This window comes from Gadus morhua, chromosome 7 (genome assembly GCF_902167405.1).
Source record: "Gadus morhua chromosome 7, gadMor3.0, whole genome shotgun sequence".
NCBI classification, from domain to species: Eukaryota; Metazoa; Chordata; class Actinopteri; order Gadiformes; family Gadidae; genus Gadus; species Gadus morhua.
The window spans coordinates 27,188,702-27,208,647 of record NC_044054.1 but is presented as its reverse complement, the minus strand read 5'-3'; the positions used below and the strand labels follow the sequence as shown (position 1 = coordinate 27,208,647).

Sequence of the window (19,946 nt, the reverse complement as noted above, 5' to 3'; positions counted from 1 at the left end):
TTGTATTTTTTCAGGATTTATTCATTTGTTTATTTTGAGCAATTACAAATCCCTATTTCTTTGGAATTGATCTCTGTAAAATAGGGATAACAAAATCATTATCATCTAGTAGAGATGATGGCAATAGGGGGTTAAAATGACAATGTTGCGTAATCATGGACATGGCAGATGAACACTGAAGAGGGAAACGGGGCATGTTATGGATAGATTGAGAAAACCCAATACACACACTTATGAATACTTCAGCAAATGTTGAGGTGTCTGAAAATAAAAAGATCATAAAAGAGTGAAGAGCATCACAGAGAGAGGAAGAAATGTGAAATGGTAAATGGAAAGCTTATACATGCCTAACAATTGCTTGTGCAAGCAGAACAAATGCTGCACATAAGTGTTTGGAATGGGCTTTACTTGTTGTTTTAGTTGTGTGCATAGGGAAAAAAAATACATAATTTGCTAGTATAAAAAATGGGCATGGGGACAATACCGGTCCGGGATATAAAAGCATCAGAATCGTCTCTCCTGGTTTCACTATAACATCTGAGTATAATGTATCCAAAATTACTTTTAAACGCTCTGCTGAAGAGCTGTTTATTGTCAGCCACGAATGTCGAATTTCAACAATGGTATTACAGCACTTTCACCATTTAGAAAGAATGTGCGTCTGTCAGTAAGGAATCTGTGAATCTAATCATGCTCCTTTATCATAAGACAATCCTTTTAGACTAGAGGATGTGCTGTGAATTCATCTGTGCTTCTATTGAGGTTACTACTCTGGGGGTCCTTGAAGTCATCTAAGGAGACAAAGAATTGCTTTCTCTGCTCATTCAAACAAAAATATGGCTTCATCCGACCCATAGATGGCGCTGTGCCAATTGTTTTCTCATTTAGTGTTTAACCGATGGGGTTGCAGCTTTTCACTCATCATCTTTGTACAATGGGCCTACAATTCTTTTTTTTATGTATATATATTATAAAAGCCATATTTGCCACCATCATGCTTTGTGATTCCAACCAAAACTACATGTAGGGATTAAAACATTCTTCATAATAACACACAATATGTTGTCACTGCCTTAAAGAAGGCTTTTTGGCACGATCAAACAACAGATAAATGCTGTGTTTTGTTGGAAGACCGACAACACACCAGCTATTAGGAAACGAGAACAAAACAGCCAGGGCAGAGAATGAGTCAAAAAGCCCTTGGGAGAATACCACTGCAATCAGTAACGTTATCATTGCTTCCAGCACCGCTGAAGAGGCACCTGCTGCCCCGGCTGGTATCTCTGTGAACCCTCAACCCTACAGTCACGGGATGTGGAGCCCCAAGGCATAAGCACTATTTGAAGAGTACGGAATGCATCATTGACACTCCTCCACATATGACTCAAGGCTGGACGTCTGTGGGCAAACAGTTGACCTTCCCCCTGATCCACCATCATGTCCACTGGAACCAGTTCAATGTTCCTGCAAAAAGAAGCAGTGTGAACAATGGAGATGTAGGCACACTGAAACAGATACATCAGGTGCATTGACTACTTAAAATATTAAAATTACTACCAATAAATACTTTGGATTGCCTTCATTTTGACAGCAGGCCTCACTTCTGATTATTGGTCTTTATATACTACCGAAGCCTGCAAACAGCAAAAGTAATGTTGCTATGGCATAGCTATTGGAAACATTGTTATAATTTGAGACTTGTTTAACAATTAGTTCAATTTATGATTATATGATTTGCCACCTAGTCCAAGGCTACCTAAGCAAATGCTACAAAACAGCCTGCCTATATGAGCAGAACTATTTAAACACCACATACCTAGTAATGAAAAGACATTTTGTTCAAAATCTTCAATCAGAAAAGTCTTCAATCCACTAACTGAGCAATTAAGTCACCTTATTAACCAATCTCCAATGAAGACTACCTCATTGGCAACATTCTGAATATGGACCTTTCCTGGAAAACATTCTCAGCAGCTATGTCATAATCAAAGCAAACTTGAAATGAGAATGTACGTTTAAAGATGAACAAAATGGGATATGGTGACATTTCAATAGAAATGTACCAAAAATGTTCCTCCCAAAAAATGTATAGCTATAACTAGAATTTGTTTCATCCTAACGAACTACGAGTGTGTGGTTGCTAAAATGCAGCACATCAGCGCTAACGTCAACGCTTACGTCACAGCTACCGTCACAGCTAACGTCAGGGCTAACGTCAGCGCCAACGTCAATGCTAGCGTCACCACTGCCTGAACGTCGTCAAAAGTATTCAAATTCGGCAGGAAAAAACGCCCAATCTGGCAGCACTGCATGCACATCCTCCGCACTCTAACCTCAGCATAAATCAATGAGAACAACTGAAAACGAAGCCAATATGGAACTTAAACTGTGATTCTGAAAAAAGTTTAAAGGTAATCGAACGGTTAGTGTTGAAAAGGTTAATGTTGAAAATTGACGAAGTTACGATGTCTAAAGTAGTTGAAGTGTCAGGCTACGTTTACACGATGACGGTCTGACCAGAAGACGCAAAAGTGGAGTCGCGTCTTCACTTTTTATTCCGCGTTTAGACAAGAGTTTTCGGGAGGAAATCTGCGTGCATACGGTGACGGAAAAGTGTGTGGAATTCGATTGGGTATGCATGCCAGGCGGCTAGGTGGTGCTGTGATACACTATCACACAACACCGCCATGTCTGAGCGCATGCGTAGAATCTTCCTTCTTCTCTTATCCGTCCGCAAAAACCAAAAAGATCCTTCTCTGTTCAGTAACACTATCTGTACATATCCTGTACATTTCGTGGAAAGACTCCTGTACGCTTGTTAGAGCTGCCAGATCAGCTTGAAGGTCCGACGCATGGAAATAATCTATCATGTTTGTTTATTGGCACATGTATGTGCCATAAACGTGTCCGCGACGTGAGCAGATCTGAGCAGTGTTTTGCGTCTTGGCAGTGTAGACGGAAACGCTACGGCGGAGCGTATTCAACTTTTCCGCTCTGGAGGGTGGTTTCAGATTTATGCGTCATGCCCTAAAAACGCCGTCATCGTCTAAACGAAAGGCACTTCCGATAAAATATTTCGTTGTTTTCACCCGCAAGCGTCCTCGTGTAAACGGGGCCTCAGAGAAGACCACTTAAGTCAAACTCCCCCCTCCCCCCTCTCAAGTCAATGGGCGGACTGCGCTGCCGTCCGCCCATTGACAAAAAGCAGAAAAAGCGTAAAGTTTAAAAAGTTTAAAAACGCAGAGAGATAGCCCTCATGTCGTCAGAGGCATACTTCACCAGTTAGAGACATGAATCTGTATTGAAAGTGGGTCATATATTTAGTCGAATAGTAACATAAATTAAAAATGTCGTAGCTCCTTGACCGAGAAAAGGCAGACAGTGACTTTTTGGCGCTTGCGGATTGAAGATGACAACTCCCACAATGCCAATCAGTGTTCACTCCCTGCAGTCGAGCGTGAACAGCAGCATGGAGGAGCAGTGATTTTTGCCGTTTGCGGACTCCTAGAGCTCTATAACTAAATAATATTATATTATATAATATATAGGTCTATATAATATAATCGATATAATATAATATATAATATCCTGGCCAAAAGCTGTGTGCGCCTCCGGATGATATTATGAATTAAAGACTGCGTCGGGTTCTCGGACGTCTCTGGTACTTTTCGGGTACCCGACGGGTGGACCGGGGAAAAAAATAATGTAGGTACTGTGTCGGACATGGGTGCTGGTCGGGTCGGATGCCTGAACAGCGTGGGTAGGTCGCGGGTTTTGCGATTGCGAGCGAAACTTCTCCGGTGCTGGAGATGTTATTCAGGAGCAGAGGAGTAAACTCAAACCGTCCACAGTGGATGATGTGCTTTTTTTGCATAGCAATCTAAAGCCCCATGATACACTAATCTAATGTGTCTAATTTTCCTTCCGGTGCGGGTCGGGCGTCGGTATCAATTTATAGCGGGTCTTGTCGGGTGCGGAATGTAATTCTCGGGTACGGGCGGGTTCGGGTTTGCAAAATAAGACCCGTGTATTGATTCTCGGCCATGGTGTAGAAGGAGTTGGGGGAAGAAACTTTGGCTTTGACTCTCTGATTTCCAGATTGAACTGCAACTTCAGATTGATGTGGAACTGCGCACCGCCACCGCGACATGGAGGAGAAAGGGATTGCTGCCCGCTGCCCGCTGCCGAGATGGTGGTGCCTTGGCGCGGGCAGCGGGGCTCCGGCGGAAGACAATCGCGGTCCACAATCGCGGGCAACAATCCCTCTCTCCTCCATGTCACAGTTCAGTCTACTTCAGATTGATGTGGAAGTGGAAGAACCAGAGACGTCGGAGAACCCGAAAGAGTAGTTTGAGATGATATTATGAATAAACGACTGCGTCGGGTTCTCCGACGTCTCTGGTCCTTCCACATCAATCTGAAGTTACAGTTCAATCTCGACTTCAGAGAGTCAAAGCCAACGTTTCTTCCCCAAATTCCCTCTCCACCATGGCTGAGTATCAATACACGGGTTTCCTCTTCGGCTGTTTCCCATTGCAAATTGGCTTCTGCCATGGTCGGAGGATTGTGTCGGTCTAGTTCTCTAGCTAAGCGGTAAAGAAACATGGCAAACATTGTGTTTACATCTCATACGTGAGCTCCCGCCCCACTCATTCCTTATTGGAGGGCTTACAAATTTGCGGAACCAGTGGTTGTAGTTCTCGGCCCTTCTAGCAGGAAAGCAAATTTCTACTGACATGACATCAAACGCGTCATTTGGCGTCAGGTCAGGAGAAATGTAAGGAGGCCAGTTGGGCCAAGGGAAGACTGTTTTTTTTTAATATTATAATAGCGATTTTATAATGATAAAACGCCGATACTGTATCGGTGAAGTATCCCTTTAAAGAGCGTTTTGATAGTCAAACGGTTTCCGTAGCTGAAGGTATGCAGAAGCAATTAACTGCCCAAAAAACAGGCAAACATAATAAAGAAAACTTATGAAGAACAGTAGATGTGCTTGCAGTAGCATCCACACAAATTATGAACAGGTGGAGTCATGACCAAGCAGGTATTTCCTGCTACACAGGTAAAACCCTTTAAGTAGCTATAATGGATTTACTGCACACGTATGGTTGAGCTTTTTGGTTTCACCACAGAGATGAAGGACGCTTCAGCTGCGAGGTCCGTAAGCTAACTTATAACCTACCTTGTCATAACTAACATATATACTGTATATAATTTGATCTTTTTACTGTTATCTTTTGGAGTCATTTGGTGTTATAGTATTCCAATTATATTTTTATTTAAGTTATCTTTCACCTCGCACTAAGGGTATTTTATAGAGCTGTCAGTTAAACACGTTATTAACGGCGTTAACGCAAACCAAATTTTACGGCGTTAATTTTTTTTTATCGCGCGATTTACGCAATTATTTTATAAAAAAAAAAAAAGTTTTTTTTTTTTTTTCTTTGGCTCAAAACAAAGAAGCAGTAGCCTGACTGCTATGTTCAAATGACATTTGTTCAAAGCAGTCGTTTAATTGCAGTATAGGCTCTTTTTTTGTATCGTCCTGTTTTGATCAGTGTATAGGCCAATGTTGTTATCAATAAAAAATCATTTGCACAAGGCAAGCCGATGCACTTCACCATGTTGATAAGAGAATTAAAATGAGAAGAATTATGGGACAAAAAAATCAAGGGATATTTAGCATAGAAAAATAATTTGTGATTAATCGCGATTAATTAGAGTTAACTATGACATTAATGCGATTAATCACGATTAAATATTTTAATCGCTTGACAGCTCTAGTATTTTATGTTTGCTTTAGCTTTCTTCTAAATCTTAAATACATTGCACTTTCTAAAAAGCTTTTTTTTAACTTTGCCTTTATTTTCTATTTTATTCCTAAAATGCCCTTTTAACTTTCCCATTATTTTCTATTTTTACCAGAAAGATACATGATCTGATACCAGAGAGAAAGGATAAGGGTTTGAGACCCAAGTTCTGTCTGGGTTAGAGTCCTAGAATCTGGGTTGGAGTCCCAGAGAAAGGACCAAGTTCCTTTAGGTCGGGTTGGAGTCCCAGAGCTGAGTTCTGTCTGGGTTAGAGTCCCGACGTCTGTCTGGGTTGGAGTCCCGACGTCTGTCTGGGTTGGAGTCCCAGAATAAGGCCTTTGCTAAATGATTAGAGTTCTGACGTGTGTCTGGGTTAGAGTTCTAGAATCTGGGTTAGAGTCTTAGAATAGAGTCCTAGCCTAGAATAGAAATTGACTAGAATTCGGGTTGGAGTCCCTGAGAAAGTACCAAGTTCCTTTAGGTCGGGTTGGAGTCCCGACGTGGGTACCAGAGAGACTGTTGATCTGATCTAAATGCATTGCACTTTCTATTTTACTCATTTCTTTGCCTATGTTTTCTTTTACTTATCTATTATTTTATTTTATTGTATGACAATGTTTATATGTGAAGCACTTTGAGTCTGCCTTGTGTATGAAAAGTGCTATATAAATAAAGTTGCCTTGCCTTGCCTAACCTAGACAGGTTTATAGTAATTCCTGTTATTTCCTCACAGGCACTTAACTTACACTTTGTCCGTCTCCTTTTCACAGAGAAGTGGTGGGCACTCCCAACTATCCGAGAAAAGCTTTCCTAAAGACAACCTTCAAGTGTCTCCTGCTTCTCAGTCTGCTGACCATTCCAATCGGCTTCATATTGGTCCCATTTCCATCCCCTCTATCGAGATATCAGATGTACAAGAGATCTGCTGATGGACCTGCCAAGTTTCAAAAGGCCCTCCCCCTTCCTCGGAATGACCCGTTGCGCCTCTCCACTCAGCACAACATGATTTATCCGGGGAACTACCATTTTATCCTGGACGACACCGAGCTGTGTAGGTCCATCCATCCGTACCTGGTTCTGATTGTTCCCGTGGCCCCCGGCAACTGGAAAGCCCGGGACGCCATCCGTAGAACATGGGGCAACGAGACTCACATCCAAGGGGAGCTCATCCAGACAGTCTTCCTCCTGGGCATACCCAATAGTGGCAACATCGAAGTCCTGCAGCGGAAGGTACGCACGGAGAACCGGCTGTACCACGACCTGATCCAGAGCGACTTCATAGACAGCTACCACAATCTGACCATCAAGACCATGGTGATTATGGACTGGCTGGCCTCCCGGTGCCCTATGGTGCCCTACGCCATGAAGATCGACTCAGACATGTTCCTGAATGTGGAGAACCTTGTGAGCATGTTAAAGACCCCCGGCACCCCGACCACGATATACATTACCGGCAGGCTCAAGAATGAAAGTCCTGTTGTTCGCGAAAAGGACAGCCAGTGGTACGTGTCTGAGGATAGCTACCGTGAGAACGAGTTTCCAACCTACGCCGTGGGTATGGGCTACATCTTCTCCCTTGATATGCCCAGAAGGCTTGTGGAGATCTCTAAAAGGGTCACTCCCTTTTACGTGGAAGATGCCTATATTGGAGTGTGCATGAAAACATTAGGAATCGACTTCACTCCGCCCCCAGAACGCAATCACTTCAGACTCTACATGTTTGAATTCAATCGTTGTCAGTTGGCCAAATCCATCTGTGCCATCCTCAAAACTCCAGCACAACTGATAAACTACTGGACATCATTAAAGGGGCCTGGCCCGGCCTGTTAGGACATGAACGCCTGCATGGCTGTTGTAACTTGCATACAACAATAAATAATCACTTAGTTAATGCTAAACTATATTCTTTGGATTAAACGTATGACTTTCCCGAATGTATTGGCTATCATAAAATTTAAAAAGTATATTTGTGTATCAAACATTATTTTATTTATAAATATGTAACTTTTAAGTCAGGAGATGAGCAAGCTGTGGTATCTTATCTGCGACATCTATCCTTCAACGGCTTCTTAACATTGGGTCAGCCTTGGTTGACGTAGTATTCGAGAAATGCAGCCAATGAACATTGCAGTCCAGGCATTGTGACAATAGATGTATTGATGTAGCGTCATAGATGTCTTCCATGGATTTCATGTGACCATTATGAACCATTCTGCCCTACAAAGAGGGTAAGGATGGGTTTTAGACGAATAGGGGAGGACTGTTGTTTCTTTTGATTATTGAAAGTTATTTAGAATTATTGATTGGTTTTTTTTGTGTTTATTCATTATTCATTTTTTTTGCCTCCTGATGGACATTTCTTTGGTACCGGAATGAATTCAGGCCAACGGCCTTACTAACATCGTTCATACTGCCTCCAATCCTTCCACCGCCGCAAGGCTCATCCTGGTAAAAAATGGTGTCAGAAGAAACCGGAGCGCCTCAACAGGGGGCAGTCTGGAAGATGGGACCAAAAGCCAAGCCGGCCAAAGAGGGCGATGTACGTCACCAGCAGGAAGAGGAACCGGCTGGAAGAGCACTACCTGCGCAAACAGACATGGCTGACCAACTAACAGAAGAGCAGATTGCTGAGTTCAAGGAGGCCTTCTCCCTTGTCGATAAGGACGGCGACGGCACCATCACCACCAAGGAGCTGGGCACCGTGATGCACTCTCTGGGCCAGAACCCCAGGGAGACCGAGCTGCAGGACATGATCAACGAGGTGGATGCCGACGGCAACGGCACCATCGACTTCCCAGAGTTCCTGACCATGATGGCGAGGAAGATGAAGGACACAGACAGCGAGGAGGAGATCAGGGAGGCCTTCCGAGTGTTTGACAAGAGCGGCAAACGGTAGCGGCAGCGGTACACGCGGTATCAGCATCAACAGCGACACTGAGAAAACTAGTCTTATTGTTCTTTGGCGTACAACAAATAGTGTTATAGTTCGTTTTATGAAAAATGATTCAATGACAAATTTGATCATTGCATATTCTCATTTTTTCGACATATGACCCCAAATGAACAGATTCTGTACCCTGCCTTTGTATTAATATTAATGTCGGTTTAGGCAATACCAGTGAAAGAGCAATAGTAGAGTATAGTAAGTAGTGTTTCAATTCGGAACCTTTTCCAACATTAAGAAAGCATTTTTCAAATATGTGTGTATATGATTCATTATATATATTTTGGATGTCTAGATAATGAGATTAAAAATAAATCAGAAAAACAACCAGAAGTTTTCTTTTGCTGGAAAATTCACTTAAAATAAATTAACAAAGATAGTAATAACATTTAGTAACATCCTCATCATCATTCCATCATTTTGTCTAAACAGCCTAATCTCTATCACTTCCTTGGTGACCAGACTGCCAACAGTGGCGGTTCTACGTCCAGTTACGCCCCGGGCGAGGCTCCCTCCGAGATGGGGGGGGGGGGGTTCTCAACAAGCAGGTGCGCCTGCAGCCAGAGGGGGCGCCAGTCTACCAATTCCCCACACAACGTTATAAGACATCATAGAAAACCGCTTTGAGGCACAAATGTTTATTTTTCTTTTATTGCTCGTGGAGCCCCCCACATATCATGAAATAATGGTGCTCTGGGCGGCTTCCCGGGTCGCCCGTGCCCAGAACCGCCCCTGACTACAAAGGCAGTATCTGCATCACGGAACTGCAGATACTTTTCAGTTTTCGGGCGGTAATTAACGGTACTATTTGTAACTTTGTTTGTACCTCTTAAAATAAAGAGAGAAAAATTGTACACATCAAACAAATGTCTGTACAATTTGAGTTATTACTCAATTTTGCCAATTAGTATTGTAAGGCGTGGATTATTGGCCAAAATTCATATGTGGCCCCTTGTAAGGGGGATTGAACGGCCGCCCTCAGTAGTCTATGGCTAAAAACTCATTCATTTGCAATCAATAATACTTTTTTAATGTAACAAAACTGTCAAGAAGAACCTCTCAAAATACTTAACATGGAGATGAAATAGCCACTGAGAGCCTAACAGGAAAAAAAAAATCTGCAATTTTTATCACGACAATGAAATACATTCCTTCCCATTGACTAAGAATGGTGAAGTGTCTTATAGCATCCAACCACAGCCAGACCCCGCATGTGATTAACCAATCAGAGAAGAACAGAGACAGAATAAAACGGCCTGAATAAGAGTTATTTGAGATATTCTTGGCTGGCTGACAGCAGTCTGAAGTATGATGCCTGCATGGGACGACAGGTCCTGAGGAACCGGCTCTACGACCGAGGAAAGTTAGCCCCGGGCGGGGAACCAGGGAGCTGGTTCCCCGCCGAAGCCTGCAAACATCAAAAGTAATGTTGCTACGGCATAGCTATTGGAAACATTGTTATAATTTGAGACTTGTTTAACAATTAGTTCAATTTATGATTATATTATTAACCACCTAGTCCAAGGCTAACTAAGCAAATGCTACGAAAGAGCCTAATGCCTATATGAGCAGAACTATTTAAACACCACATACCTAGTAATGAAAAGACATTGGGTTAAAAATCTTCAATCAGAAAAATCTTCAATCCACTAATTGAACAATTAAGTCACCTAATTAACCAAACTCCCATGAAGACCTCCTCATTGGCAACATTCTGCATATGGATCTTTCATGGATTACTTTCTCAGCAGCTCTGTCAAAATCACTGTGAACTTGAAATGAGAATATAGATTTAAAGGAGAAATATTGTGGTGTTTTCCCAACAAGTAAACATAGTATTTTAGTTCCAGAAAACATGTTTCTGAAGCTGTTTGCTGGAAATAGCTTTTAGGAAAAAAAATCTTGCCTACCGCTTCCCCTCTGTTTCAGCCCCTTCAGAATGCGCTGTTTCTGGTGTCTGTAGCTTTAATGCAAATGAGCTGCTGCCCATTGACAAATGAGCTGTCAGACTGAACCACAGCATGGAGGAGAAGGGATTGTTGCCGTTTGCGGACTCCTGGAGCTCTATATCTATATCATACTGTATAATATAATATAAAAATACTAATATTATGTATGGGTATTTATTAGTGCTGTCAAGCGATTCAAATATTTAATTGCGATTAATCACATTAATGTCATAGTTAACTCGCAATTTTTTTTCTATACTAAATATCCCTTGATTTCATTGTCCCATTAGTTTTTCTCATTTGAATGCTCTTATCAACATGGAGAAGTGCATCGGCTTGCCTTGTGCAAATTTTTTTTATTGATAACAACATTGCCATATACTGATCAAAACAGGACGATACAAAAAGAAAGCCTAGAGTGCAATTAAACGATGAATATACAAACATACTGCCTTGAACATAGCAGTCAGGCTACTGCTTCTTTGTTTTGAGCCAAATAAAATAAAAATAAAATAATAAAAAATAATAATTGCGTTAATCGCGCGATAAAAGAATTAACGCCGTTAAAATTGTTTTGCGTTAACGCCGTTAATAACATGTTTAACTGACAGCACTAATATTTGTACAATATTATATCTAATATCACGGCCAGAAGCTATGTGCGCCTCGGATGATATTATGAATCATAAAGACTGCGTCTGACATCTCTGGCACTTCCACAACAAGTAAAGACTCGTAGTGGGGGATATCTCGGCCATGGTTGAGAGTAATTGGGGGAAAGGAACTTTGGCCTTGACTCTCTGAAGTCCATGAACTGCGACATGGAGGAGAAAGGGATTGTACTCCGGGAGCTGAGCTGCCGGACTTCCCGCCTTGCTCCCTACACCGGAGCTGCCGGACTGCCGCCGAGACCTACCCCATGCGGACCTGCCAGCTTCGGCAGCAGTTCAGCTCCCGGAGTACAACCGCCGGAGCAGCCGGAATGCAGCCGGAATGCAGCCGGAATGCGGGTGGCCGGGCGGCTTTGACCGGCAGCTCAGGTCCACAAAATCTTAGCTATGCTCTGATGGGATTCTTCAACTGTGCCCCCTTCCTACGTAAGAGCCGCCACCCAGAGAGACACCACGAGAGCCTCGTTCTTCTCCGGGAGGCGGTACTACGCCTCACCCAGCAGGCAGTTCGCAAACCCCCGACCTCCCCCCGACCTCCACGCCCACCAGACCCCTCACCAAACATGGTCCAGATGAAGACATGGAGGCCTACCTGGAGGTCTTCTAAAGGACGGTACGTTGGGAGAGCTGGCCGCAGGACCAGTGGGCCCACATCCTGTCCCCCTTCCTCACCATACCCGCACAGCAGACTAGCCAAGATCTGGCACCGGAGCAGGCCAGTCAATACCCGGCGTTGAAGCAGGCGATATTGGCATACTATGGCCATAGCCTCGCCGCCAGGGCCCAGCGCTTCCACGAATGACGATTAGACATCCGAGGCGCCGTGTGGACTCAAATCTCCCAGCCTCCTGGATCGGGTTTTAATAGACAATACCATCCGTCAGCTCCCGCCAGACGCCCGCAGAACCCTTGCCAACAACCACCCAGACACAGTAGACGAGCTGGTCCGGCGACGAGGGACGGTCAGGGCTACGTCTCCTGACCACCTGTTGGCCACATCAGAAGCCCGGGGCCCAAACACTCCCGGTGCGGGTAAGGAGTAAGGACACTCAGGCCTTCCTGGATACCGGCAGTATCGTGACCCTCCTGCGCCCGACCTAGCTGGGGGACGGCGGGGGAGCCCATAGAGGTCGCCTGTGTACACGGGGACACGTATGAGACCTGCCAGGTGGTAGTGCGAAGCCCCCGAGGGGTGTTTACAGCACGGGTCTACAACCGGGGAGCCCAGCTGCGCATATTTCGGCCCGGCGCCTTGGTCCTGGTCCTCATACCAACTGCAGAATGCAAGTTTTTGGCCAAGTAGCAGGGGCCCGATGAGGTGGTCGACAGGGTGGGGGAGGTGAACTACAGGGTACGGCAGCCCGGGAGGCGCAAATCCACCCAACTCTATCACATCAACCTGCTGAAGCAGTGGCGGAGTGGAGCTACCCCACCGGCACCGGCATCCCTGGTTCTGGCCGCCCGACACGACATACCGTTGGTTCCCGTGGGAGAAGACCTTGGCCCAGCCCAGAAGCAGGACCTCGAGGAAGTCATCCTACAGCACCAGGATGTCTTCTCAGAAGTACCCGGGAGAACCAAGGTCGCACAACACGTCATTAAGACGGCGCCCGGCGTCACGGTGCGCGTTCCCCCCTACCGGGTGGGAGCCCGGAAGAACGTTATCCAGGAGGAGGTCGCCAGAATGCTCCAACTCCGAGTCATCGAGGAGTCACACAGTGCCTGGTCTAGTCCAATCGTCCTGGTCCCCAAACCCCCGCTACCTCACCACCCTGGACCTCACCAAGGGGTACTGGCAGGTGCCGCTCACCAGAACCGCTCGGGAGAAGATGGCGTTTGTGACCCCGGGGGGTCTATATCAATATACGGTCCTTCCATTCGGCGTCCATGGCGCACCCGCTACGTTCCAGAGGATGATGGACCAACTCCTTCGGCCTCACCAGGCGTACGCAGCGACGACATTATAATCCACAGCGCCAGCTGGGATGTCCACCTCCGACAGCTGCGGGTGGTGCTGGGGGAGTTGAGGAAGGCCGGACTCATGGCCAACCCAGCCAAGTGCCGCTTGGGTCTGGAGGAGACATCGTACCTGTGTTACCAAGTCGGACGGGGGAACGTCCGACGACAGGAGAGCAAGGTCGCCGCCATCCGGTACTGGCCCCGCCCAACCACCAAGAAACAGGTGAAATACCAGAGATTCATCCCCGGCTTCGCCACTCTGGCCAGCCCCCTGAATGATCTGACCCGAAAAAGCCCTGCCTGACCGGGGAACCTGGTCGGAGGCAGCAGAGAGGGCCTTCGGTAACCTTCAACGAGCCCTCTGCTCGGAACCCGTCCTGATAACCCCAGATTTTTCTCTGCCCCGAGTAGTCCACACCGATGTGTCCAAAGTGGGTCTGGGAGCGGTACTCTCACAGGTCCGGGCGGGAGAGGAACACCCAGTAACCTACATTAGTAGGAAGCTCCTCTCCAATGAGAAAAACTACTCCAACATGGAGAAGGAGGCCCTGGCATCAAATGGTTCCTCGACAAGCTGAGATAATACCTCCTGGACCGGGAGTTCACGCAAATGCCTCTTCTGGCTGTGAACGAACCTGGGCTTATGGTGAATCCTGAATAATATAGACATTCCTGTGGCCGGGTCGCCACGATATGTTTAATAATATATATTTTAGATGTCTTTATGTGTTCATAGTTTAGATAATGAGATTAAATCGAACACAGAAAACAAATCAGAAGTTTTGTTCTGCTTGAAATTTCACTTCAAATAAATTCATTAGAGATTATGTAGTAAGATCCTCATCTTAATTTCCATCATTTTGTATAAACAGCCAAATCGCTTTCTTGGTGACATAAATAAACTACCATGGCAGTGTCTGCATCAGAAACTTCAGGTGAAATTTGAAGATTTCTATGCTATTTGTACCTTTGTATCTTTGTTTGTACCTCATTATCTTATAAAGAGAGGAAGATTGTAAACATAAAATAAATATCTGTCAATTTTGATTTATTACTCAATTTTGCCAATGAATATTGTTTGCCGGGGATTATGGGCGGACAGCAGAGCCATCCGCCCATGTGGACTCCTGACCAAGAAGTTATTTTCTGCTACACATGTAAAACCCGTCAAGTGCTATAAAGTATTGGCTGCACATTAGATGTGCAGAGCCGTCCGCCCATTGAAGAAAAAAGAAGTAGAAAAAGAGTAATAGTTTAAATAGTTTGAATAGTTTGAATTGAAAAACGCCAAGAGATCATGATGATCATCATGTCGTTAAAGAAATGGACGTTTTGATAGTTGAATGGTTTCTGTAGATGAAAATATGCAGGAGCAGTTAACTGCATAAAAAACAGGCAAACGGAATTTAGAACTTTTGACCTGACCAAGCAGGTGTTTCCTTTTACACAGGTAAAACCTGTTATGTACGTAGCTATAAAGGAATGGCTGCCACGTACGGTCAGGGTTTTTGGTCTCATCACAGAGATGAAGGGTGCTTCAGCTGCGAGGTCTGTAAAGTTTTCTTATTACCTCCCTGGCAATAAATAATATAAATACTGTATATCATTTGCATCTTTTTACTGTTATCTTTTTGAGTCATTTGGTGCAATAGTATTCCAATTATATTTTTATTTAAGTTATCTTTGGGTCGGCTTAGCTCAGGAGGTAGAGCAGTTGTCTTGTAACCGTAACAGGTTGCTAGTTCAATCCCCAGCTCCTCCTAGCTAGGTGTTGATGTGTCCCTGAGCAAGACACTAAACCCTAACTGCTCCTGACGAGCTGGCTGTCGCCTTGCATGGTTGACTCTGCCGTCGGTGTGTCAATGTGTGTATTAACTGATGTTAGTCCCATTTGGATAAAAGTGTCTGCCAAATGCCCTAATTGTAATTGTAATCTTTCACCTCACACTAAGGGTAACCAAGACAGGTTTATATTAATTCCTTTTATTTCCTCACAGGAACCTAATTTACAAAGTTTTGGGCACTCCCATTAATCCGAGAAGAGATTTCCTAAAGACAACCTTCAAGTGTCTCCTGCTTCTCAGTCTGCTGACCATTCCAATCAGCTTGTTGTTGAACAAACACACTGCCCTATTTTCATCCATCCTATCGAGATATCAGATGTACAAGAGATCTGCTGATGGACCTGCCAAGTTTCAAAAGGCCCTCCCTCGGAATGACCCATTGCGCCTCTCCATGATTTATCCGGGGAACTACCATTTTATCCTGGACGACACCGAGCTGTGTAGGTCCATCCATCCGTACCTGGTTCTGATTGTTCCCGTGGCCCCCGGCAACTGGATAGCCCGGGACGCCATCCGTAGGACATGGGGCAACGAGACTCTCATCCAAGGGGAGCTCATCCAGACCGTCTTCCTCCTGGGCGTACCTAAAAATAGTAGCAACATCAAAGTCCTGCAGCGGAAGGTACGCACGGAGAACCGGCTGTACCACGACCTGATCCAGAGCGACTTCATAGACAGCTACCACAATCTGACCATCAAGACCATGGTGATGATGGACTGGCTGGCCTCTCGGTGCCCTAAGGTACCCTACGCCATGAAGATCGACTCAGACATGTTCCTGAATGTGGAGAACCTTGTGAGCATGTTAAAGACCCCCGGCACCCCTACCACGATATACATGACCGGCAGGCTCAAGTATGAAAGTCCTGTTGTTCGCGAAAAGAACAGCCAGTGGTACGTGTCTGAGGATAGCTACCGTGAGAACAAGTTTCCAACCCACCTCGTGGGCATGGGCTACGTCTTCTCCCTTGATATGCCCAGAAGGCTTATGGAGATCTCTAAAAGGGTCACTCCCTTTTACGTGGAAGATGCCTATATTGGGGTGTGCATGAAAACATTAGGAATCGACTTCACTCCGCCCCCAGAACGCTTTCACTTCAGACTCTACATGTATGAATTCGATTATTGTCATTTGGCCAAATCCATCTGTGCCATCCTCCAAACTCCAGATCAACTGATAAACTACTGGACATCATTAAAGGGGCCTGGCCCGGCCTGTTAGGACATGAGCATCTACACGGCCGTTTAGTGGATAAGTTAAACAGACGTAAAACTTGACTTATAATACCTTACAAACAACAATAAATAAATTCTTCACAATTAATAATCACTTAGTTAATGCTGACTATTATTATTTTGATTAAACTCATGACTTTCCCGGATGTATTGGCTGTCTTATATTTTAAAAAGTATATTTGTATGTCAAACATTATTTTGTATATATTTTGTAAATATAATAATAATAATAATAATACATTTTATTTCAGCGTGCCTTTCATAGCACTCAAGGTCACCTTACAGGGCAGTGTTTAAAAAAAAAAAATCAACACAGGAACTATGTAACTTTTAAATCAGGAGATGAGGGAGCTGTGCTATGTAATCTGCAAAATCTATCTTTCAACGGCTCCTTAACATTGGGTCAGCCTTGGTTGACGTAGCATGTGAGAAATAAAGCCAATGACCCTTGCAGTCCAGGCATTGGGAGCATAGATATATTGATGTTGCGGTATTGATGTCTTCCATAGATTTCATGTGACCATTATGAACCATCCTGCCCTACAAAAGCGAACCGTGGTATAAGCTTCAACAGCGAGACTGAGAAAACTGGTCTTAACGTTTTTTGACCGTACAACAAATAGTGTTATGAGTTTTATGATCAATGGTACAATGACGAATTTGATCCCTGCATATTTTCTTATTTTTTTGACAGATGACCCCCAACAATCTGATTTTGCGTTATGTCTTCGTATGACTATTAATGTCTGTTTAAGCAATACCAGTAAAAGAGCAAAGTATCGTAAGTAGTGTTTCGATTCAGATATCTTCTCCAACTTTAAGAAAACATTTGTCAAACATGTGTGCATATGTTGAATAATGTATCTTTTGGATGTCTGTTTTAATAGTTTAGATAATGAGATTGAAAAGAACACAGAAAACAAACCAGAAGTTTTGTTTTGTTGGAAAATTCACTTCAAATAAATTAAAAAAAAGATTATGTAGTAACTTCCTCATCTTCATTTCCATCATTCTGTATAAACAGCCTAATCTCTAGCACTTTCTTGGTGACATAAATAGACTACCGAGGCAGTATCTACATCAGAAAACTGCAGGTTTTCAGGCGGAATTTATAGAAACTGCTATTTGTACCTCTGTACCTTTGTACATCTTTATCATATAAAGAGAAGAAGATTGTACACATAAAACAAATACATTTTAAATGTTGAGTTATTACTAAATTTTGCCAATGAATATTGTTTGGCATGGATTCTTGGCCAAAATTCATATGTGGCCCGCTGATAGGGGTATTGAATAGCTGCTGTCAGTAGTCTATGGCTACCTTTTTAATGTAACAAAACTGTCAAGCAGAACCTCTCAAAATAGTTTATATGGAGAGGAAACTATCCACTGAGACTGAGAACCTAACAGAAAAAAGTTGCGTCAGAGAAGACCACTTAAGTGAATCTCACACACCCGTTGTCCATAAATCCCCTTGTCCTGTGCACACACTTGATCGAAAAAGTATACATGGGAAACAAAAAACGGTGTTCTTCTATGAGCAACCACATAGCTTTTTTTTCTTCTCTAACCATGCTCGGGAGAAAATTCTGTTGTAGGTTTTCCCCCTATCCTTTCTTTGTTGGATAATGTTTATGTCCGGTCTGTCTAGGCCTGTCATGGCTATTGAACTCCTCTTGCAATTTTAACTCAAATGTTGTTTTTTAACAGAAACTCAACACTGTTAATCACTGGTGCACCACTAGCCATATCTGCATCTGATATACTGGTGGAATAATTCGAGTTAAAACATCAACAGATGTAGAATATGACCATAGGGCAGACTACTTGACCACAATGGGGAATGTTAAGACTGTGGAAGGTTAAGAATGGAGAAACGCAAATGAGTGGGCAGTTCAGATCATGACAGTTCTTGTTATTGTTACATCCCCAGTGGCAAGTATGTGCAAAGCTATTACTTATATACATTTTTGAGAAAGTATCAGTAGATCTTTCATTCTCTTATAATTATGATATTTTGTCAAGTGGTGGCTTAGGCTCCAAACTACAGATATACTAAGATAACTCCATTATTTGTCTATTCATTAACATTTTCCCACATGTATGCCCTCATTTATTGATGTTTGACCAATTCATTAGTGTGGTTGCTACTGCAAGCACATCTACTGTTCTTCTTAAAGGTTGTATCAGCAATTCTAGGCCGAAACATAAATGATCAAATTCATCTGATCATCTTTCCTCATGATCAGCTTGCTTCCCAACCCATAAGCAGGCTGTCAAAAAAGTATCTCTGTAGGCAGCCTATGCTTCAAGATCGGACACAATAACCAATGGAACTACCAACCACTCAAAACCAAAACAAATAGTATTCCAACCAATCCCCGACAAGAAGTGGGTGTTGTGGGGTTTTGCGCGTTCATTCATGATAGTTTTTACTGGATGCACGAACCACGGAAGGGAGGTGCGAGCTGGCTCCGTTTGTTTGGGATCTCGCCTCAAACAACAACAGAGGCCTGTTTCAGGTAGCTGGTTTAACCTACTCTGAGTTTAATCCTGCGCTCTGAGTTGGTTGACTCAGAGTTCAGGGTTGAAAAGCAACTCTGGGTTTTCGGTTTCAGAACAGGTGATCAGCGTTGGGTTAATCAACTCTGAGTATGTTCACTCTGGGTTGAGGGCGTGCCTGTTGACTATGAAGAGCCATCATCAATGGATCTCTGATAACATGATCAAACATGGACCAAAAGCGTAGATCCACTTACTTTTCCCCCACGGAATTGGAAATTCTAATGAACGTGTATGCCGAGCAGTTACCCATTTTAACAAAAAAAAGCAATACCGCCGCGGCAGCGAGAGCGCGAGAGAGAGCTTGGCAGGAAATAGCTGTACAAGTCAATGTGTGAGTCAAATAAATTAGTAAATAAAATAAAATAAGAGGAAAGTTTAATATCTTTCACTTATTCAATATGTAAATTGTGTGTGTGTGTGTGTGTGTGTGTAAATTTACGCAACCCCAACGCTGCCAATATTTAATAGGATTTAGATATATTAGAAGGCTACACCTAGGCAAAATGCATTATAAATATATATGTGTCTTCAAAATAGCGCTTACTGAATATTAGGGTAACATTTTCCTCCATGTTAGCAAATCGAAAAAAAGCAGAGGCCCGGCAGACTGGAGGGGGTCCACCACCTGCAGCCCTCACAGAGGCTGAGGAGATGGCCCTCAGCCAACAGAGTATGCGTCCTGTGGCTGAGGGCATCCCTGTGGGGAGCTCCTCTGATCCCCCCCACCCCCCAGGATAGAAGTGCCTTTACAGTATAAGAGGTTGGTTATTCAAAATAATTAAATATGTACACGCAACCCAGCGCGTTGCAAATTAGATGGGGCAATATTCTGGCTCAAGTAATAATTGCACTGTCTAATCATCTTCTTCCAGTTACTGATGGCGTCATCGCCCACTTGAACCAGATGCCCTCACCAACCTCCATGCAATTGTAACAATTCAAAAGATGCAAAAGGATGCTTTGGA

General features: G+C 43.8%; 3 protein-coding genes across 3 annotated transcripts; all 3 read left to right on the top strand.

Annotated features, from left to right (window-relative positions):
- Positions 1-5,070: 5,070 nt before the first annotated feature.
- Positions 5,071-7,711, top strand: LOC115547513 (beta-1,3-galactosyltransferase 2-like). The gene is made up of 2 exons (XM_030361813.1): positions 5,071-5,160; positions 6,584-7,711. Exons 1-2 carry the CDS (start codon positions 5,108-5,110, stop codon positions 7,641-7,643), a joined length of 1,113 nt encoding a protein of 370 aa, XP_030217673.1. The 5' UTR covers positions 5,071-5,107; the 3' UTR covers positions 7,644-7,711.
- A 448-nt stretch (positions 7,712-8,159) lies between these two features.
- LOC115547537 (calmodulin-alpha-like) lies at positions 8,160-8,728 on the top strand. The gene has a single exon (XM_030361848.1). The coding sequence runs from the start codon at positions 8,269-8,271 to the stop codon at positions 8,707-8,709; it is 441 nt and encodes a 146-aa protein (XP_030217708.1). The 5' UTR covers positions 8,160-8,268; the 3' UTR covers positions 8,710-8,728.
- A 6,099-nt stretch (positions 8,729-14,827) lies between these two features.
- On the top strand, positions 14,828-17,201 carry LOC115547515 (beta-1,3-galactosyltransferase 2-like). Its single transcript, XM_030361815.1, has 2 exons — positions 14,828-14,884; positions 15,334-17,201. The coding sequence occupies exons 1-2, from the start codon at positions 14,862-14,864 to the stop codon at positions 16,400-16,402; spliced, it is 1,092 nt and encodes a 363-aa protein (XP_030217675.1). The 5' UTR covers positions 14,828-14,861; the 3' UTR covers positions 16,403-17,201.
- The last annotated feature ends 2,745 nt before the right edge of the window (positions 17,202-19,946 follow it).